General features: G+C 40.3%; 1 protein-coding gene across 1 annotated transcript; it reads right to left on the bottom strand.

Annotated features, from left to right (window-relative positions):
- Window positions 1–1,477: 1,477 nt before the first annotated feature.
- Window positions 1,478–7,209, bottom strand: FST (follistatin). The gene is made up of 6 exons (XM_073346171.1): window positions 7,027–7,209; window positions 5,115–5,306; window positions 4,479–4,697; window positions 3,901–4,125; window positions 2,497–2,727; window positions 1,478–1,794 (listed from the first exon to the last, which is right to left on the bottom strand). Exons 1-6 carry the CDS (start codon window positions 7,106–7,108, stop codon window positions 1,712–1,714), a joined length of 1,032 nt encoding a protein of 343 aa, XP_073202272.1. The 5' UTR covers window positions 7,109–7,209; the 3' UTR covers window positions 1,478–1,711.
- Between the last annotated feature and the right edge of the window lie 9,062 nt (window positions 7,210–16,271).

Here is a 16,271-nt window from a genome sequence, read left to right as displayed (position 1 = left end):
CTGCTCAGTTCATTGAATAAAGTTTACAGTGTTCTGAATATATACATTTTATGGATATCCACCAGGAGGATAAGATACTGGATTAGCTCATTAAAGGAAATCCCCTAGTGAACTTTACTTCTGAAAGCAAATCACCTTCCAGAGATACTATGTCCGTTGCATTTTTTCCCCCATGTTCTGTGATTATTGTTCTGGTTCTTCTCTTTAACTTTTGTTTGGTTAACTTGAACACCTTTGAGTGTTTGTGTTTGTCACAAACACAAGTTCCATCACTTGACTAGTGATGGAGCTTCAACTCAGTGCCCCAGTAACATGGCATGGATCTGAAACTTAGTAGGAATGTAAATAGATAGTCAAACCATCCCAGAAAGATGCAAATTAAAGCAGTTCAATTAATGACAAACCTATCTCATTACCATAGAGAGAAGGAAAAAAGGGTTATATCTATTCTCATTCAGAAGTGTATACGGATTTACAACTATTTGCTGTCAGTGCACTGGTGACACTGATCAAGAAAATGTATTTAGCAAGCTGGAATTATAAGTGTTGTGGATACGGATTTTCAGTTGAAAGCTGTGTCCTTGAACAACTCCACTTCATCCCAATGACATTTACAATTCCCTTTCCCCTACCACTCTGTATAACAGGGACAAATCTCCCCAAACCCTTTACAACCAGTAATTGAGGTCTGCACACAGGGAAAATTCAATTTTTTTCTGTTGTGTTCACTCATCATTTATTTACAAATACACATTATAACTTTTATATACATTGCACATTTACATGGTAGAAAAGTACAAAACTATATATTTAAATGAATTTATATTTAACTCACCATGTTTGAAAATATAAAATTGCATCAGAAAAAAAAGTATTATGACAAGCAAGAAACTTGAACTGATAAAGCTTTGATACACCTTTTTAGTGACAGTTTAAAAGAACTTTAAAAAGTGGTATTGCAGGACCATCTTAAAGGAACCACCTGATAAAGCATTTATGTAAGTTACAAAAAATAAAAAAGAATAAGAACGTTGTTCTCATTATTGTTCGCCATGTAGTTATTAACAACCTTCATAATTCAATTTCTTTGGGTCCAGAATTCTTATAGTACAGTATAAATGCTCAGCACACTGAGAGCATGTCAGTACATGAAGTGATTAGAAGCAGAGCAAAGTTAAGTGGAAGAGGTGTCCTTAAAGTTGCCTCACTGCACCCAGAAAGTATATTTAAATCAGCGCCTTTTGGTCAGTCAAGATTCCTTGTAAACAAAAACCCGAGGGATCATTTATGTACAGAGGGGCAAGAAGAAAATCCAATAAATAAACATAACAGAAACTGACATGCAAGTTTGTGAAAGTGGAGAGGAGTTAACAGCAGTGAAAAGAAGAGATGAGAGTCATATGGGTAAGCTCTAAGGAATGGACTTTTATAGTTTACAAAAAAAAAAAAAAGCTTTACTTTACAAGCAAGAGACCTCACAATAAATAACACTGCTCTTCCCGTAACGAATAAATTTCTTCAAAAAACAAGGTGTACAGTCAACCAGACATTTTATGTATAAATTATAAAACATGACACAGTATAAATAAATGTCTACAAGACTCAACTATATGTATACTTTTCTTTCTCCCCAAAATAAATAAGCATACACTTATTTACAGTATGGACATTGATTTCTTGCCCAGTGGCTGTTCCAATAGTGATGGAGGTTTTACCACTCTAGAATGGAAGATATAGGAAAGTTGTAGTCCGGGTCTTCATCTTCCTCTTCTTCCTCGGGGTCTTCATTAATGGCTAGATGGGGGAATACAGGGGAGCTGTTGTTTAAATAAGGACAACAACAGCGCAGAAGCAGCTCAGTGCATGTTTTCAAAGCCCTCTGAACAGCCATAATACAGCGTTGCATTTTACGTGACTTGTAGTGAGATGCTCTTTGGCATCTGCTGTTATGTAATATGGTTTTTTATACATAAGCTATGAAGTCATAATTGCAGAAAGTTCTGAAGAATCAATGGCTCAGGTTTTATTGGCAGATTCCTGAAATCAGATAAAAAGCGCTCTTGTGTTCTAGGTTTAACTGCTTTGTGTCCTTCATTCAGAGTTAGTAGAGGCAACTGCTCTAAGACAGCAGCCCATGTGCTAACAGTAAGCTTGGTTTTTTGGATGGAGTTAGGATATATCCAAGTGTTAATAAAGCAAACAGCGAAGCACACACAAATTAGGAAAAATAGCTAGTATGATGCTCTTAGGGCAACCCCTTGCTGATAACATGACTTTTCCTCAAAAAACAGGTATCTTGAAAGTGTCCAAGCCACAGACGGTTGACTATCTGTTGCAATTTACCAATCACACACATGTGTATAATATATATTATATATATATTTCTAAGGGAAAAATCTTTAAATGAAATTCTCATTTTTAAAGGCATAAGTCTTCATTACCTAGGGATTGCCTTCAGAAGCCTTAAATGTCTGCAAGGTTTAAAATCTCACTTACAGTTGCAAGATCCAGAGTGCTTTACTTCTAAAAGCACACCCATGGAGCAGGCTGCTTCTTTCATGGCACATTCGCTTGGGTAAGTAGTGTTGTCACTGGCACAGACTGCTTCATCTGACTTGCTTTCAGGGCAGAGCTCATCACAGAGGGCACATCGACCTCTGCCAACCTTGAAATCCCACAAACATTTCTTCCCAGCACTGCACTGGATATCTTCACAGGATTTGGCTTCTAAAAATACAAGATACCAGAAATGAGTAAAGCAGAATCTCTCTTCTCATATATCAAGAACTCATAGGAAAATGAATATGAAATTTATGGGTAAAATCCTTCTCACTTTACTCAAGCACATAGTGCATTTGGAAATCAATGGGTCTGTGTGTGGGGGGAGGTGGGTGTGGAGGAGCAAAGCAAGCAGAATTTAGCCTCAGGCAGGTGGAATTAAATTTGCATATTGTAAATGACCAGGTCCTGACCTTCTCTGATTGAAATCAATGGGAATCCCCTCTCCCCAGTGTCTTAAATGGGAGGTCTATAATTGGCCAATTAATTAAACATTTCTAAATTGATTATTTTTCAAGCTAAACCTTATAAAATAGTTGTTTATGTCATTAAAATGTTAATTCACCACATGCTATCAAAATGGAACTAGATTTGAGATCTTTAACTTGTAAAGATAATTTTTCAGACATGAAGTTACCTGAAATGTGTATGATAAAAACAAACATATTGTGGTGACAAACATTGTTAAGAATAACAATTAATATAAAATACCAGGTTGTTTTGAGGTTATTTTCTTATCTTAATCCACAACAGCACTCCCCAATCACTACAAGATTTTTTCTAAGAGGGAAAAGTTATCAGATGTATCTGATTGACATTAAATAACATTTGCCAAGACCTCTTGAAGACAAATGTTTCCAAGAAACCAGTTCAGCTGAATGTTGAGATTGTGTTACTCTGTTGTCATATCATAATACATTTGAGGACCTGACTCCAGCTCCCATTGAAAACAGTGTCAAAACTCACACTGATATCAAGGATTGAACCCTCTGTCCCCTCTTGGGGCCCAAAATCTTACAGGTTTCAGAGAAGCAGCCGTGTTAGTCTGTATTCGCAAAAAGAAAAGGAGGACTTGTAGCACCTTAGAGACTAACCAATTTATTTGAGCATATTTGTTAGTCTCTAAGGTGCCACAAGTCCTCCTTTTCTTTTTGAAAATCTTGCAGGTGTCCCTCAAGTAAAATTTCCCCCTTTTCTTTAGTAAAAACTGCAGGACTGCACAACACATTCAGTTCTAGGAAATAATCTGCATCCAGAAACCCTTCTACAAAATTGTGAAACAATTAGTTATGAAGAACTATTCCCCTCCCCCCATAAGCACCCCCAAAGAATGATACCTACTGATACATTTTCCCTCGTAGGCTAATCCAATGGATCTGCCCAGTAGGCAGGTAGCCTTTCTCAGGTGGCAAGCACTAGCATATGTTATTCCATCATTCCCACAGAGATACTGTTCAGGGGAAGTAGGCTCCGGGCAAATCCGATTACATGTCACACAGTAGGCATTATTAGTTTGATCAACCACACACGTGGAACTGCCTGGACATAAAACATCCCTGCAGGTCTCTGAAATAAAGACGGAAACATACAATAATTAACAGGAGATCCAATGCCTCATACAGGGAGTGAACATGTGAAACAATCAAATGACACAATCAAAGTCTTCAGCAGCTTTCCTCATAAAAAGGCCACTGGGGAAAACCTTCACATCTCAGGGAAGCTGGTGTGAACACAGTGTTTCATGGCTGTGGGGGATTCTCAATTCAGCTATGTTCTTGTCGGTTGAACGTGGTTTAGTGTTTGTCCCTCAGTATTTGAAACATCATCTTGTTATTGTGGGAAAGTACGTCAGCTCCTCCTCCCTACATTCAGACACACCCTGTGGTATTCGGGGGACTTGGTTAGATTTGTAAACCTACTTTTGCATTTGCCCTGATATTGGACTTCAAGTTCGGGTTGCTCTTTACATCTGGCTTTGAGGAGAGCACACTCGTTCCTGTAGGTTTTCCCATCTAAGCCACACACAGGACCCTTCCAAGTGACATTAGAGCAATCCGGAGCACAAACACACCGAGGTTTGTTCTTCTTGTTCATTTTACATTTCTTCCCAGGTCCACAGTCCACGTTCTCACACGTTTCTAAAGGGGAGGGGATGGAAAGAAAGAGGCAACATTTTAATACCTCGTCTGCTCATCAGACTTCGGATTAATGGTGTTTACACAAACACCGCGACAAACCCCCAAGGCACAAAGGGAGCCAACAAGTTCCCTCCCCCCGCCCCGTCCAGAAAACAAAATGTGGGGTCCTGAGAGAGATCCACCAAAAAGGAAGATCAAACTGCTGGTTTGCACACACACATCTATTTCACCACGCAGAGGCTAGATCCCTTCCCCTTCTTACTAATACAGTGTCCAAGTCCGGGCATTTACTTTACTGGATGAGCTTTAAAATCCAGATTGGAGAGTGGCATAGGGAAACATTGCTGCCCCTGCTGAGTCCATCCCGGCCACCGCCATCCCCTGCACATACGGGTTCTGAGCACTTTTCAAACACACCTTTGCATGGGATACAGTTTGGGGCACCACCGTTAAAAATCATCCACTTAAAAAGCGTGTTGTCGTTGACGTCTTCTTCAGTCCATGAAGTGGTTAGCCGGCCCGTTTTGCAGCACTCCTCCTTGCTCAGATCAGTCTTATAGAGGACCTGGCAGCGGCCGTTCTTTGCCTGCCGGAGCCAACAATTCCCAGCTGCAAGAGCGAGAGGGAGAGAGAGACCCAGCCATATCAATGTCAGTTACCAGTGACCCAGACACAACACGTGCGGCTTGCATTGACTTTTACTAGACTGTTTACTTTTATTTGTCCCATTTCATAACCTGCAGCTACTCTGGAGCAATAGGCAGCGCAGTTTAAATAACCTGATCGGAACAGGGCAAGGCAGTTTTCGGAGGTATTTATTCCATGTGTAGACCAGGGGGACTTGCATACGCGTGACAGAGGTTTGACAAGGATGTGCATTAAAAACCAGGGGTAAAAGAAAAACACGTTTGCAAATACTTTTTTCCCCTTCCTCAAAAATTCTGTACAACATTGGTTTAGAGCTGCCCAGAGTTTCAATCCAGGCCATTTTACAATCGGCAAGAATTGGTAACATTTGCCTGTTAGCAAAGTCTTTCGAAATCTCGAAAGGTTGCTGCTGCTTCCCTTAAGAAATGACTTTTTCTTTGCTGAAGCAAGTTAGCTGCCATCCAAATAAGGGTGACCAAAGTAAACAAAAGGCCGGGGCACAGAAATAGGAGACCACTAGAGAGTTTACAAACCAAAAGTTATAGGTATCGTCTCTTCCGACACAGTTTCATAGGGAAGTGCACTGCACGTAAATCGGATAGAGATTTGTTTTACTTCTATCTCTGCTGTTGATGGATTCGAGCCAAGAACATTAGTCCAAGCAACTGCCCCTTTTTTAGTTGGAGAGTTTTGGTTGGGATGAGCCTCTCGTGAATAACCAGTGTGACTTCTAATAGCAATTGATTCTAATCCAGCAGGGGCTCGATCCGGTTTCCTTACTCCAATGGGAATTTTCCCGGAGTGAGAAGTGCAGGATCGGCCTCTCAGATCGATATATATGGGGACACGGTGGAGGGGGAGGATAGCTCTCCCCCCCCAAGCAATAATTGAATAAACAACACCCTTTTGAAAATCAGTTTTCATGGATCAAAAGAACGATAGAAGTCAGTTTTGAGCGCCTTACAGTTGCCTTCACAAGGTTAACCTATGCATCCAGCTCAGCGAAAAAATATTCAGTAAAAACCATCAGTCTAACTCGTTCAGGTTGTTGTCGGAGCGGCAGCAAGAAAAAAAACCTCAGTAATCACCCGTGGAAAAGACAGCTGTTACATTTTCTGTTTTTTTGTTCGCCTGGGACATGTATTTTAAACACATTCTCCAGCTGCAGCAGAATTCACAGCCCAACAAAATTCACTCACAAATGTGTATGTGCGCGGGGACGGGGGGGTGTCCAAATATTGAAAGGATAGCCGGAAAATGACTAATATTAGTGTCTGAAAATGTCATTTGTGATCGTGGAACTCACCATCCCCACCATCCTCGCAGCCAAGCAGTCGAGAGGAAAATCTAAGCTACATTGCAACAAAAACTTTGAGCACCTATTGGGACTAAGCAAGTTGCTGTGTGGGGCTGCTGTTCATTCATGCTGCATAATAATAATAAATAACAATCATCATCATCATCGCTGCTCTGTACTATGCATAGCAGTTTAAGGGGCCGATCAAAAATATCTCTAAATGTCAGCTCCATACATTTGTGCAAAGCGGTCCCATTTATAGTTAACTTGCGGTCCTATTCCTAAAGCTGGTCCCTTGTAGAGAGACGTTCAACAGGAGAAAGCTAAACACAGAGAAAAATATAGAAAATAAAACACATCTACAAATAAACAATCTCATCTTACCCAGTCCTGTGTGATCTTCCATGAAGTGGCACAGAAGCATCAGGAATAAAAGCATGCCCGGGTGGATTCTCTGATTTAACATCCTCAGTATACCAGCGAGTGAAAGAGACAGAAACAATATCAAGTGGAGCAGAGAGAAAGAGAGAGAGAGAGAAAGACAGAGAGCACTAGTCAGTCTGCTTATGATCGCTCTATTGAATGAACGTCAGCCTCTCAAAGCAGTCTCTCTTTAAATCTATAAGGGGGTCTTAGCTGTCTGCGGTGGGCGGTCTCCTAATGTGTGTGTGTGTTCGGGGGTGGGGAGATTTAAAAAGTTCACTGTGAATCAGGTGACATTTTCCACCTTCTGGAAACCCTTTCCAATTATCTGGTTTAGGTGCATATACACATTCTCTCTCTCTCACTGTCTCTCTCACTCTCACACACACACACTCACAGTCTCACATCAAATCTGCAAGAGGGAATCGCTGGAGTTCTTTGCGTAGTAACAGGAAGGAGGGAAAAAACAGAATGGTAACTGGAGCTTAGAGAGAGAGAGAGCAGAACTATCCACTCGTGTCATTAATACCAGGAGGCGCGCACGCAGAGGAGCTAGGGGCTTTAACACAATTTATAGGACTAAAGCAAGAGCCATGTCACTTGACTGGGGACGGAGAGGCGCGATCCTTTCCCCTAGCCCCCCACAAAGGAACTTGAAAACAAAACTACAACCTGATCAGCATGCGGAAATGTTTTCGCTTCTTGTTAGAAGTTCTGGGGCTCAGCAAAAGGTGATGAAGTCTCTCGGGAGATATGTTGTTGTTGTTGTGGTGGTGGTGGTGGTGTGTGTGTGTGGGGGGTGACATGCCCACTCTATGGTTGTGATTAATAATAAATCTACCCCAACACCTCAAACAGTAGTTAGGTGTCTGGCGCACACACATCTCCCTCTCCGGGACTGGTCAAAAACAAACAAAAGTTTAATACCTGGGGTTCTACCCAAGTGACAATCTTTTCACTGGGAGCGCCTGGAATGGGGGCGACGTAGGCGGTCTCCTTTCAGAATAAAAAAGGTTGCAACATCGATAATGAACTTCTAGAGCACTAGTTTACTAAGCACAGTCTGGCATTATTCTTCCCCTTAGAAAGTTGGCGGTCTCTCATTTATAACATTTTTTGGCACCGCTGAATGAAACTGAGTAGGCGATATTTCCTTTTATACAAAATGATTACTTAACGGAAAATGGTATTGTTTATTCAAAAGCTGCCTTTTTAATTTCGATTCTTTCGCTGCTCTGAGCCACCAAAGCACAACAGACAGCAAAGTATGCAGACAAAAATTCTTGGACACTGCCAGATCATTGGGATTCATGCGTAAATTCTACCGATTCCTCCCCACCCCTTTCCCAGTGCTCTTAACCCCCCCCCCCCCAGCTTTTATTCTGCAGGCTTTTCCCCTACTTCCCCCTCCCCACAACTGCAAATAACTCAGTGATAACAGATTTTTTTCCACCAACTGCAGGAGATAGTGCTAATCTTTTAATAAAAGATCCCATTACAATGGGATCTGTCTGGACAGACTATAATAGATCCAGAAATACAGCCGTGCTAATATTAGAAGACAGTTGTTTGGGTGCCTCAGACCGGGGCCTGGGTCCTGCTTTGAAAGTGAGCGTGAATCACAATGTCCCATTGCACCACCTGCAGTCACACACATTAAGAAGCAGACTGGTAAATAACTGACCTCGCTACAATTTGAGTTATTATTATTATGATCATCACCGTGAGCAGCCCTGGGGCATTTTGATCGCTTCAGAAGCTTTTTTTTGGGACTCCACATCCCTTGTTAATCTTTCCCCAAATCGGTGTCACTCTCCCTCTTTCTCTCTCTCTCTTTCTGAATCAGCATTAATGCAGGGTTGTTTAGTGCCCTCTAATGGCAGACGACATTAACAATTAATAGCAAACACCCCTTATTCAGGAGCCCCCGATAAACGGCTGATTTCAAAAGCTAGATTTCCTACTGAAGGGATATGGCTTTGATTCTTGTGTTGTAACATGTTTTGAAAAGTGTGGTTTCTCTCAGCTTCCCGCAACAAGGCACAGGGAACAAAAACATGGGGATAACCCTCACCCCCGGAAACAGCCTTGTTAAACAGCAGCGTAAAATTCAGGTACAACTTTAACCTTATTCCATCCCTGTGTAGTTAGGAAATAATACAAAACTTCCAGGAGATGTGAAACTTTCATAGGTCTGGAACGTTTCACGGGGGTCCATCCATTCCCCATTCCTACCATTCATAAAGACACAAGGAGTCTCTCTCTCAGGGCTATGTCTGTGGCGGTGAGCTGAGTTCTGCTAACCTTTCACTAGTGCGCCTGGGATCCATGACATGAATTTTGGGGGGTCTCAGCTTAGTCCCAGTGGACACAGTAGTCCACATAAAGCCACCTCTGCACACATAATTAAGCAGTTTGGCACCAGGGGCAGACCCAAGACTGAATGGCCTCTCACCAAAGTGAGGGTGGCCCCTCCAGGTCAGGGTTGGGGTCATTGGCAGGGCAGTGTGGGAAACACAAATTGCTGCTGCCTCTGTTGCCCTTGTGAATAGGGACCTCACTATTTGTTTTGTGATACAGACACATGCTGGTTTTTTTCAGCTTCACCTTGGATTTTTATTGATCTGTCAGATAAAATGTTTATACTGATTCTAGACAGTGTTTGTTATTATATTGGGGCATTATCTGGCCATATTCCTGGAAATGAGTCCCAGGATGGGTCAATAATGATTGCATATGTGCCTCATATGTGCATCATCAGGAGATCAATATGATTGCGCTGGTATGGAGACTTGTATCCCACCTGTTTTTTGACATCACATAGAAACAGCTGCTGTTTCTTTTATTGTATTGTCTTTTTAAAATGTTAAATATTAGGTCAGTACATAGCTAAATGTCGGGGGTGCATTGTTTAATCAAAAGGCTTTTTTCGTTTATCTGTTTGCCTCTATTCACCACTTTTCCCCCTTTTTTGCTGTGCCAACAAGTAAATATAAATGACAGAAAAGGCACAATAGGGCCACTCTTTAACTGAATTGTCAGGACACAAAAAGACTGCTTTTCTCACACTGTCAGTTTTAAAAACTATCTCCTTCCAAGAAGTTTATAAATTAATATATGTTTTTGGATTTGGATCTAAACTTTGCAGCTGGCCCCAGTCTCCAAATAAAATTAAAATATAATTAAGTTAAAATGCTAGATACAAACGTAACAAACTTTAGAGAAGTTCAGATTTAGCTCTAGATTCAAATACACTCTTGCAACATGGGCCCATCTCTGATATATGTAGGACATGTATGGCTGTAACAAAATCTATCTATATAGCACAAATATTATGTAAATATTGACTAGCCTGGCTCTGAGGGCAGTAGCAGTAAAATACTGCCTGAGGGACAAAATAGTTCTTGAGGTTCACTTTGTGTAACATGTACTATTGAATAAACTATTTTTGTCATTTATTGTTGTGGCCAGTCAGTATTCATTTTATTAATGTCTTGGGATTTTCTCTTGCTTTCTCCCAAGGCCCACTCTCCTCACAAAGTAGCAGTCTTCATCTTCTAGTGAGAAAGGGCCCACCTCTAGGCCCTTTCTCCTAGCAGAAGCAGATGTTTTGGGAGACAGTTTTTTGGGGGTGTGGGTCAGAGTTTGGGGCTTCACTCAGAAAAAGTAGTCTTTGGGAGGGGTCTGGATTTGAGAGTGGGCACATGTGAGGGCATTTTCTGCCACATCTCCACCAAGAATTCAAGGGAGGGGAGGAAGAGGACTCAAGTACACTCCATTTTCCAGATGGAGATTTCTAGACTAGTTGATTTTGGTCTGCCACAAAATCAGTAGGTAGCTGTGCTCAGCTGGGTGCCTTCTCTTCCTGACAGGAGACAAAGTCAGTCAGCTTTCCACCCCTGGCTGGCTTCTTTGAAAATTGCTTTTGCAAAAGGGAGGGTGCCTTTCTGAAAATTTACCCTTTTCCATAATAAGTTCTCTTTTCTCAAAAATATGTATGTAAATAATTTTCTAAGCACCATTATACTATACACTCGATAGGAATTTATTTTTCTCACTGTAGAGAGATTCACCTCAGCACAGTCTTCATTAGCTATAGAATTTCACAAGCTGCTTCTCAAAGAAATACACAAAAAGAGTTATATTGAAAGGGTGCATTTTTATAATTTCTTGTTTGGCCAGGCCTTTTCAGGTTAAAATAGACTCTTAATAATGCTTAGTCTCACACTGTCTTAACAAAGTTCAAATATTACTTTCTCCAAGTACTGGATGTACTTTAAGATAGACTTCACTTGTTTCTTTAATGAGTGAGAATTTGTGTACAGAATTTATACTTGCATGCTACTGATATGAAATGTATAATTATATTTCGAACTAGACATGGACAAGTACATTGAAAACTTATTTTTCCAAAAGCTGAGAGAAAAAAAGTATGTGGATGTTAAGATATTAAACATTTGATTATATAACAAATAGAAATGTATTTACATAAGATATATTAATGACGCTCCACTGATTGTGGTGTAATCATTGCAAGAGTTAATGTTGTAACTTGATTCTAAACCCCTATATTTCCTCTGTATTGTATTGTATTGTATGTATTCATTGTGGACTGTATTGTTAAATTTCACCTGTAATATGTTTAAAAAGTACTGTTTACTGTGAATATTCTACAGAAATTACTTTCATGGACCCTGTGTGAAGTATGCAGAATAGTTAGTACACATAATACTATGAATCGGCATATATGTATAATTATTGTACAAAAATGTACAATATAGTGTATTATCTGAATAGTATGTGATCACATAAGTAAAGACTGTACCATAATGTGTACATACAAGAGACCACGGTTAAAGTTGCAGGGTCAGTTTTAACTTTGGCATTTTCTCAAGTCTCAGTGTTTAATTGTGCAACCACAATGCTCATTTAAAAAGTTATTTATGTTTAATTTCTAAGGGTTTTTTTGTGTTCAGTTGTGGTTTTTGTTGTTTGTTTTGTTTTTTGTCTTCTAAAAAAAACAGGGAGTAGGGGAGAGAAGGGAAGAGAAGAAACAAAAAAACTTCATAGCTTGGCTGGTTTGGAAGAAGATGCCAATCAAGTGTACAAGATCCATAATCAAGAACTATTTGGCAACTATTTGCCATCCTTGACCAAGGCCACTGGAACTATCCTACTTGGAAAGTGCATCCAATTGATTTGGAGCACTTAGGAGGAGAAAGGAATTCAGTATGCACAACACATCCTTTCTTAGATGTGCAGTAAGTAATGTTAGCAATAAACTCTATTGCATAGGCTCAGAATATCTGGATGACACCACTGGGCCTTTATTAGCCCGGATGGCTCCTGTTGTGTATGTGGTTATTCAGGAGCCAAGGGAAGAATAAGGAGGTGATTTGGCTATGAAGACTGCCAGTGACCTTAAATATAGGAAGTCTCTGGTGGTGTGTAGAACTTTAACAACTGCTGTGACTGTGTGTGTGGTTAGCAGAATGCTTTGTGCAGACAGTTAAAAGGGCATGTGAGCAGGTGGCATTCCCATTCTAGTAAAATAAAATCTACACATGTTGTATAAGGTCAAACTCACCCCCCTTCCTGGGGTTTACTGGTAACTCAGAGAGTAATAACAGAACCTTATGTCCCTATGCAGCATTGTAGATTCTGCAACCCTGAAGGCCATAAGAGAAAAATTGGGGTTGAACCCTATGACCATGTATCACAAACTTTCTTTTCTCATGTCAGTCAGTATGGCAAACAAGCCCATGGAAAACTCTGCAGAGTTATTTCTTAAATTTCAGTTACAAAGAGATCTGATTTGATTAGACCAGATTTAAGAAAAAAGCTAGATGAAAAACACCACAGATTAAAAAACCAGCTACAAAAGTTTCAATGGTTGTTACACCTCGACCAAAGGTTCAAAATTACAGAGAAAATGAGAAGTGGAAACAAACAAATAAACAAAAAACATTGTGAGAAAACAACATAGCGGGTGAAGGGAAATGAAGAAGAACTTGCTCTGCTGTTTCTCATCTAAAATGGTTCAGAAAATAAAAAGGAACTGAAATGGATATTGCCAGGCAATTTCACTGAAGGAGAACTGCTATCCTCTTCCTGGAATGATGACGATATAAGTGGGGGTGGCAATACTGCAACTGAATCTCAACATGAAAATGTTACTGACAATGAATCTGAATCTGTAAAACTAAATGAGAAACTGAAAATGTAAATGACGACAACTGCATTCTCTGACAGGCATTTCTGACCAAAACTGCCTCTGAAAACAGTGAAGCCCAGATCCTCACAACTTGTTTGGCTCCTTAGTGCTGGTCAGGTAGTGCAAAGCAGCTGGGAAGCTGTCATAAAGAGGCAACTGGGGATTCCACTTGTGTAGGAGAAGCCCTGGATGGGATAAAGCCAACATAGCCAGCTCTTTCCCACCCACTGCCCACCAGACACAAAGGAGGCATGTCAAGAGAGTGGCAAGAGCAGTCACTGGTAAGTGGAGCAGTCCCTAGGAGACTATTCCAACGAGTGTAATTTAGAGCTGCCCTCAGGTTAAGTTATGTTGGATCCAAAATGGCCCCCACCCAGCTCTAGGATTGGGGATCTGCCATTCTCTTCTTAACTCTGCCAAGCAGAGCTTGGCCACAGCTGGGGATACAATCCCAAATTTATCATTTTAAAATTTCAGTCAAGCAAGCCTGATGTATTGAGCTTTAAGAATTGTGAGGGCTGCATGGGAGTATTGTACTTTTAAGGTCTGGAACATTTTGTGTGGCAGACTTCAAAAGACTTGTCAGTTGGCAGCCAATTGCTGCTGGAGCTGGGCTGGAAACTCAACCCAAGATTAAAGTGGTGTGGGATGTAATTTACAAATAACTACTATGAAATTTCAATTAATTTTTGCTGTTACTTATTTTTTCTTCTTGGTAGTCTAAATCAATGTAAAATGCATATCTGATTAATTGGATTTGTGGAGACACATCATTTTCTACTCCAGTTCATTTCACTGTGGATCCTGGAATGAGGTTAAAATGAGGATTTGACTGGTATAGAGACTGCAGAACTGCATCTTGGTGAAACTGGTTGGACTGAATGACTTCTTGTCCAATATAGTTTGCAACTACTGACACAGGTTGTCTTGGGTGATAGCAATATCCGACCAGATGATGATTTTTCTAGGCTAGTTCATGAAGTTATGGTCATAATGGCAACCATGGGACTATTTCTGTCTCAGTGCATAAACAGAGTGACAATCTCTTGTTTCTGTGTGTATTTTTATGTGTATTTGAGAACTACAGCCTTGTGATGGATTTCATTGTGAGGTTTGAGTTCACTTTTGCTCCCATCCATGAATAGGACTAATTATAACAGTTTACTTTTGGAGATTAATGGAACCAGATGCATTTCAGAATGCTGTTTAGCCAGTGATAGTTTAGTGGGACATTATCATCATCTGTTGTCCTGAATTGTGTATGTGATAGTGCCTAAATGACACCTTCTCTTTCATTTTTCTTAAACATCATCTTGGTGAACAGACAACCTGTGACAGAAGAAGTGGGATGAAAAGAGGCGAGAGCAGGTATTATGATTTGAATCAGACTGATTGTGCCAAAGAATTGTTGAAATGTCAAGGTAATGGTTGTGATGGAGGCAAATAAAAGTGTCTTCTCCACTGTGGCATTTATGAAGAACAAATCAGGGGGACTCTTCTAGGTGATGACAAGCCTGGTTTGTCTGCTTACACACAGAATCATGGGTTTCCATCTACTTTGCGAACAAGGCTGCTTTGATTTAGGCTGGATTGAAGGTCTTCACGCTTGCAGATACGTACCCAGGTGTGTATATGTGTGTGTGGAGGGGAGGAAGGTAAATGCAATCTTTTCTCCACTTGTGTTTTGACTACACTTGTTCATGGTAGTCCTGGAGGTGTTTAAGGAGTTTTGAACTATTACCTGTGATTTAGACTCATGCCCTTCTTGCTTGGTAAAATCTAGTGGGGTGGCATTAGATTGGTTGTTGTTGGAGATTATAAATTCCTCCTGTTGGGTTCTGAAGCATTGTTAAGACTCAGGAAGAAATCAACTCTTGATGCTGATAATCTTGACAGTTATCACCTGGTCTTAAATCTTTCATTTTTTAAGGAGTTTACCAAGAAGGTTTTGGTGAAGCAGAACAACCATGAAGTCTTTAGATTTCCTTACTCTTTCATCTGGTGTTAGGCCTAGATTTGGTAGGCCCAACCAAAATGCCAACAGACTCCATCAGTGGTTCTGTTGGCCTTTAGATGCTGAAGCTACAGATTCCTTCAACCTAATCCTATGAACCAATAGCTTCAGAACCTTTACACCAATAGACCCATTGGTCTGTTCCAAATCCAGTTGTCAGTGGAACCACTAGTAACTGATTTAACAGTTTTAAATGGAATTTCCAGTAGGGAGACCTGAATATGATGCATTCCTATTGTTGATAATCTGTCAATGGACAAACAGTGAACATATCTTTTGAGTGTTTACAATTGTAACCTTGTTAAGGTAAGCTTCTATATTTCATATCCTGAAACTATCTTGAATCTTTCTTTCATTTCCTAATTTCTTTGTAATGAAATAAATTGTTCATAATGCACCAAATTTTGAAACACATTTTTATTTCAACATTTACTGCATCGTCACTCATGTATTACACAACTTTGTGGTTCATCAGCATTTTGACTACAGCTTATTTTAAAAAAAATCAGTGCTGTTGCATAAATAGCAGTAATTTACATTTAGGAAATGAATTTGTCATCACAAATCAAGGAGATTATGTTATATTAGCTAAGTGGCACAGAAGGTAACCTTGGTACTGAGGTGTACAGTGATGGTGGTCTGAGAAGCTCCTGAAGCAAGCCTGCTATGCATTATTTTGCTGTCAAAAAGACAGTTTTGTACTGAGAGACGAGATGGGTGAGGTCATATTCCTTATTGGATCAGCTTCTGTTAGTGAGAAAGACAAGCTTTTGAGCTTAAACAGAGCTCATCTTCAGGTCTGGGAAAGGTACTGGCTCCAAGTCCTGTATATTTCCCATTTTTTGCCTCCAGGTCCCACCATAATGGAAGAATCCCTACAGCAGAGGAGAGCATGGCGCAGAGGGCACCGTCAGTGCGTGCATGAAAAGGTCACAATATCACCCAATATTAATAAATTAAAGGCTAAATCCTGCACAC

This window comes from Lepidochelys kempii, chromosome 5, assembly GCF_965140265.1.
Source record: "Lepidochelys kempii isolate rLepKem1 chromosome 5, rLepKem1.hap2, whole genome shotgun sequence".
NCBI classification, from domain to species: Eukaryota; Metazoa; Chordata; order Testudines; family Cheloniidae; genus Lepidochelys; species Lepidochelys kempii.
The sequence above is the reverse complement of the archived record's forward strand: the minus strand, read 5'-3'. Positions and strand labels throughout refer to the sequence as shown.

What these genes read in the sequence shown, in the direction of transcription:
- FST (XM_073346171.1), bottom strand. Translation starts at nt 7,108, where the DNA reads ATGTTAAATCAGAGAATCCACCCGGGCATGCTTTTATTCCTGATGCTT. An exon ending in ATATCAGGGCAAATGCAAAA is followed by an intron (nt 4,126 to 4,478) that starts GTAGGTTTACAA and finishes TCTTTATTTCAG; the next exon opens with AGACCTGCAGGGATGTTTTA. An exon ending in GCACTCTGGATCTTGCAACT is followed by an intron (nt 1,795 to 2,496) that starts GTAAGTGAGATT and finishes TCCCCCATCTAG; the next exon opens with CCATTAATGAAGACCCCGAG.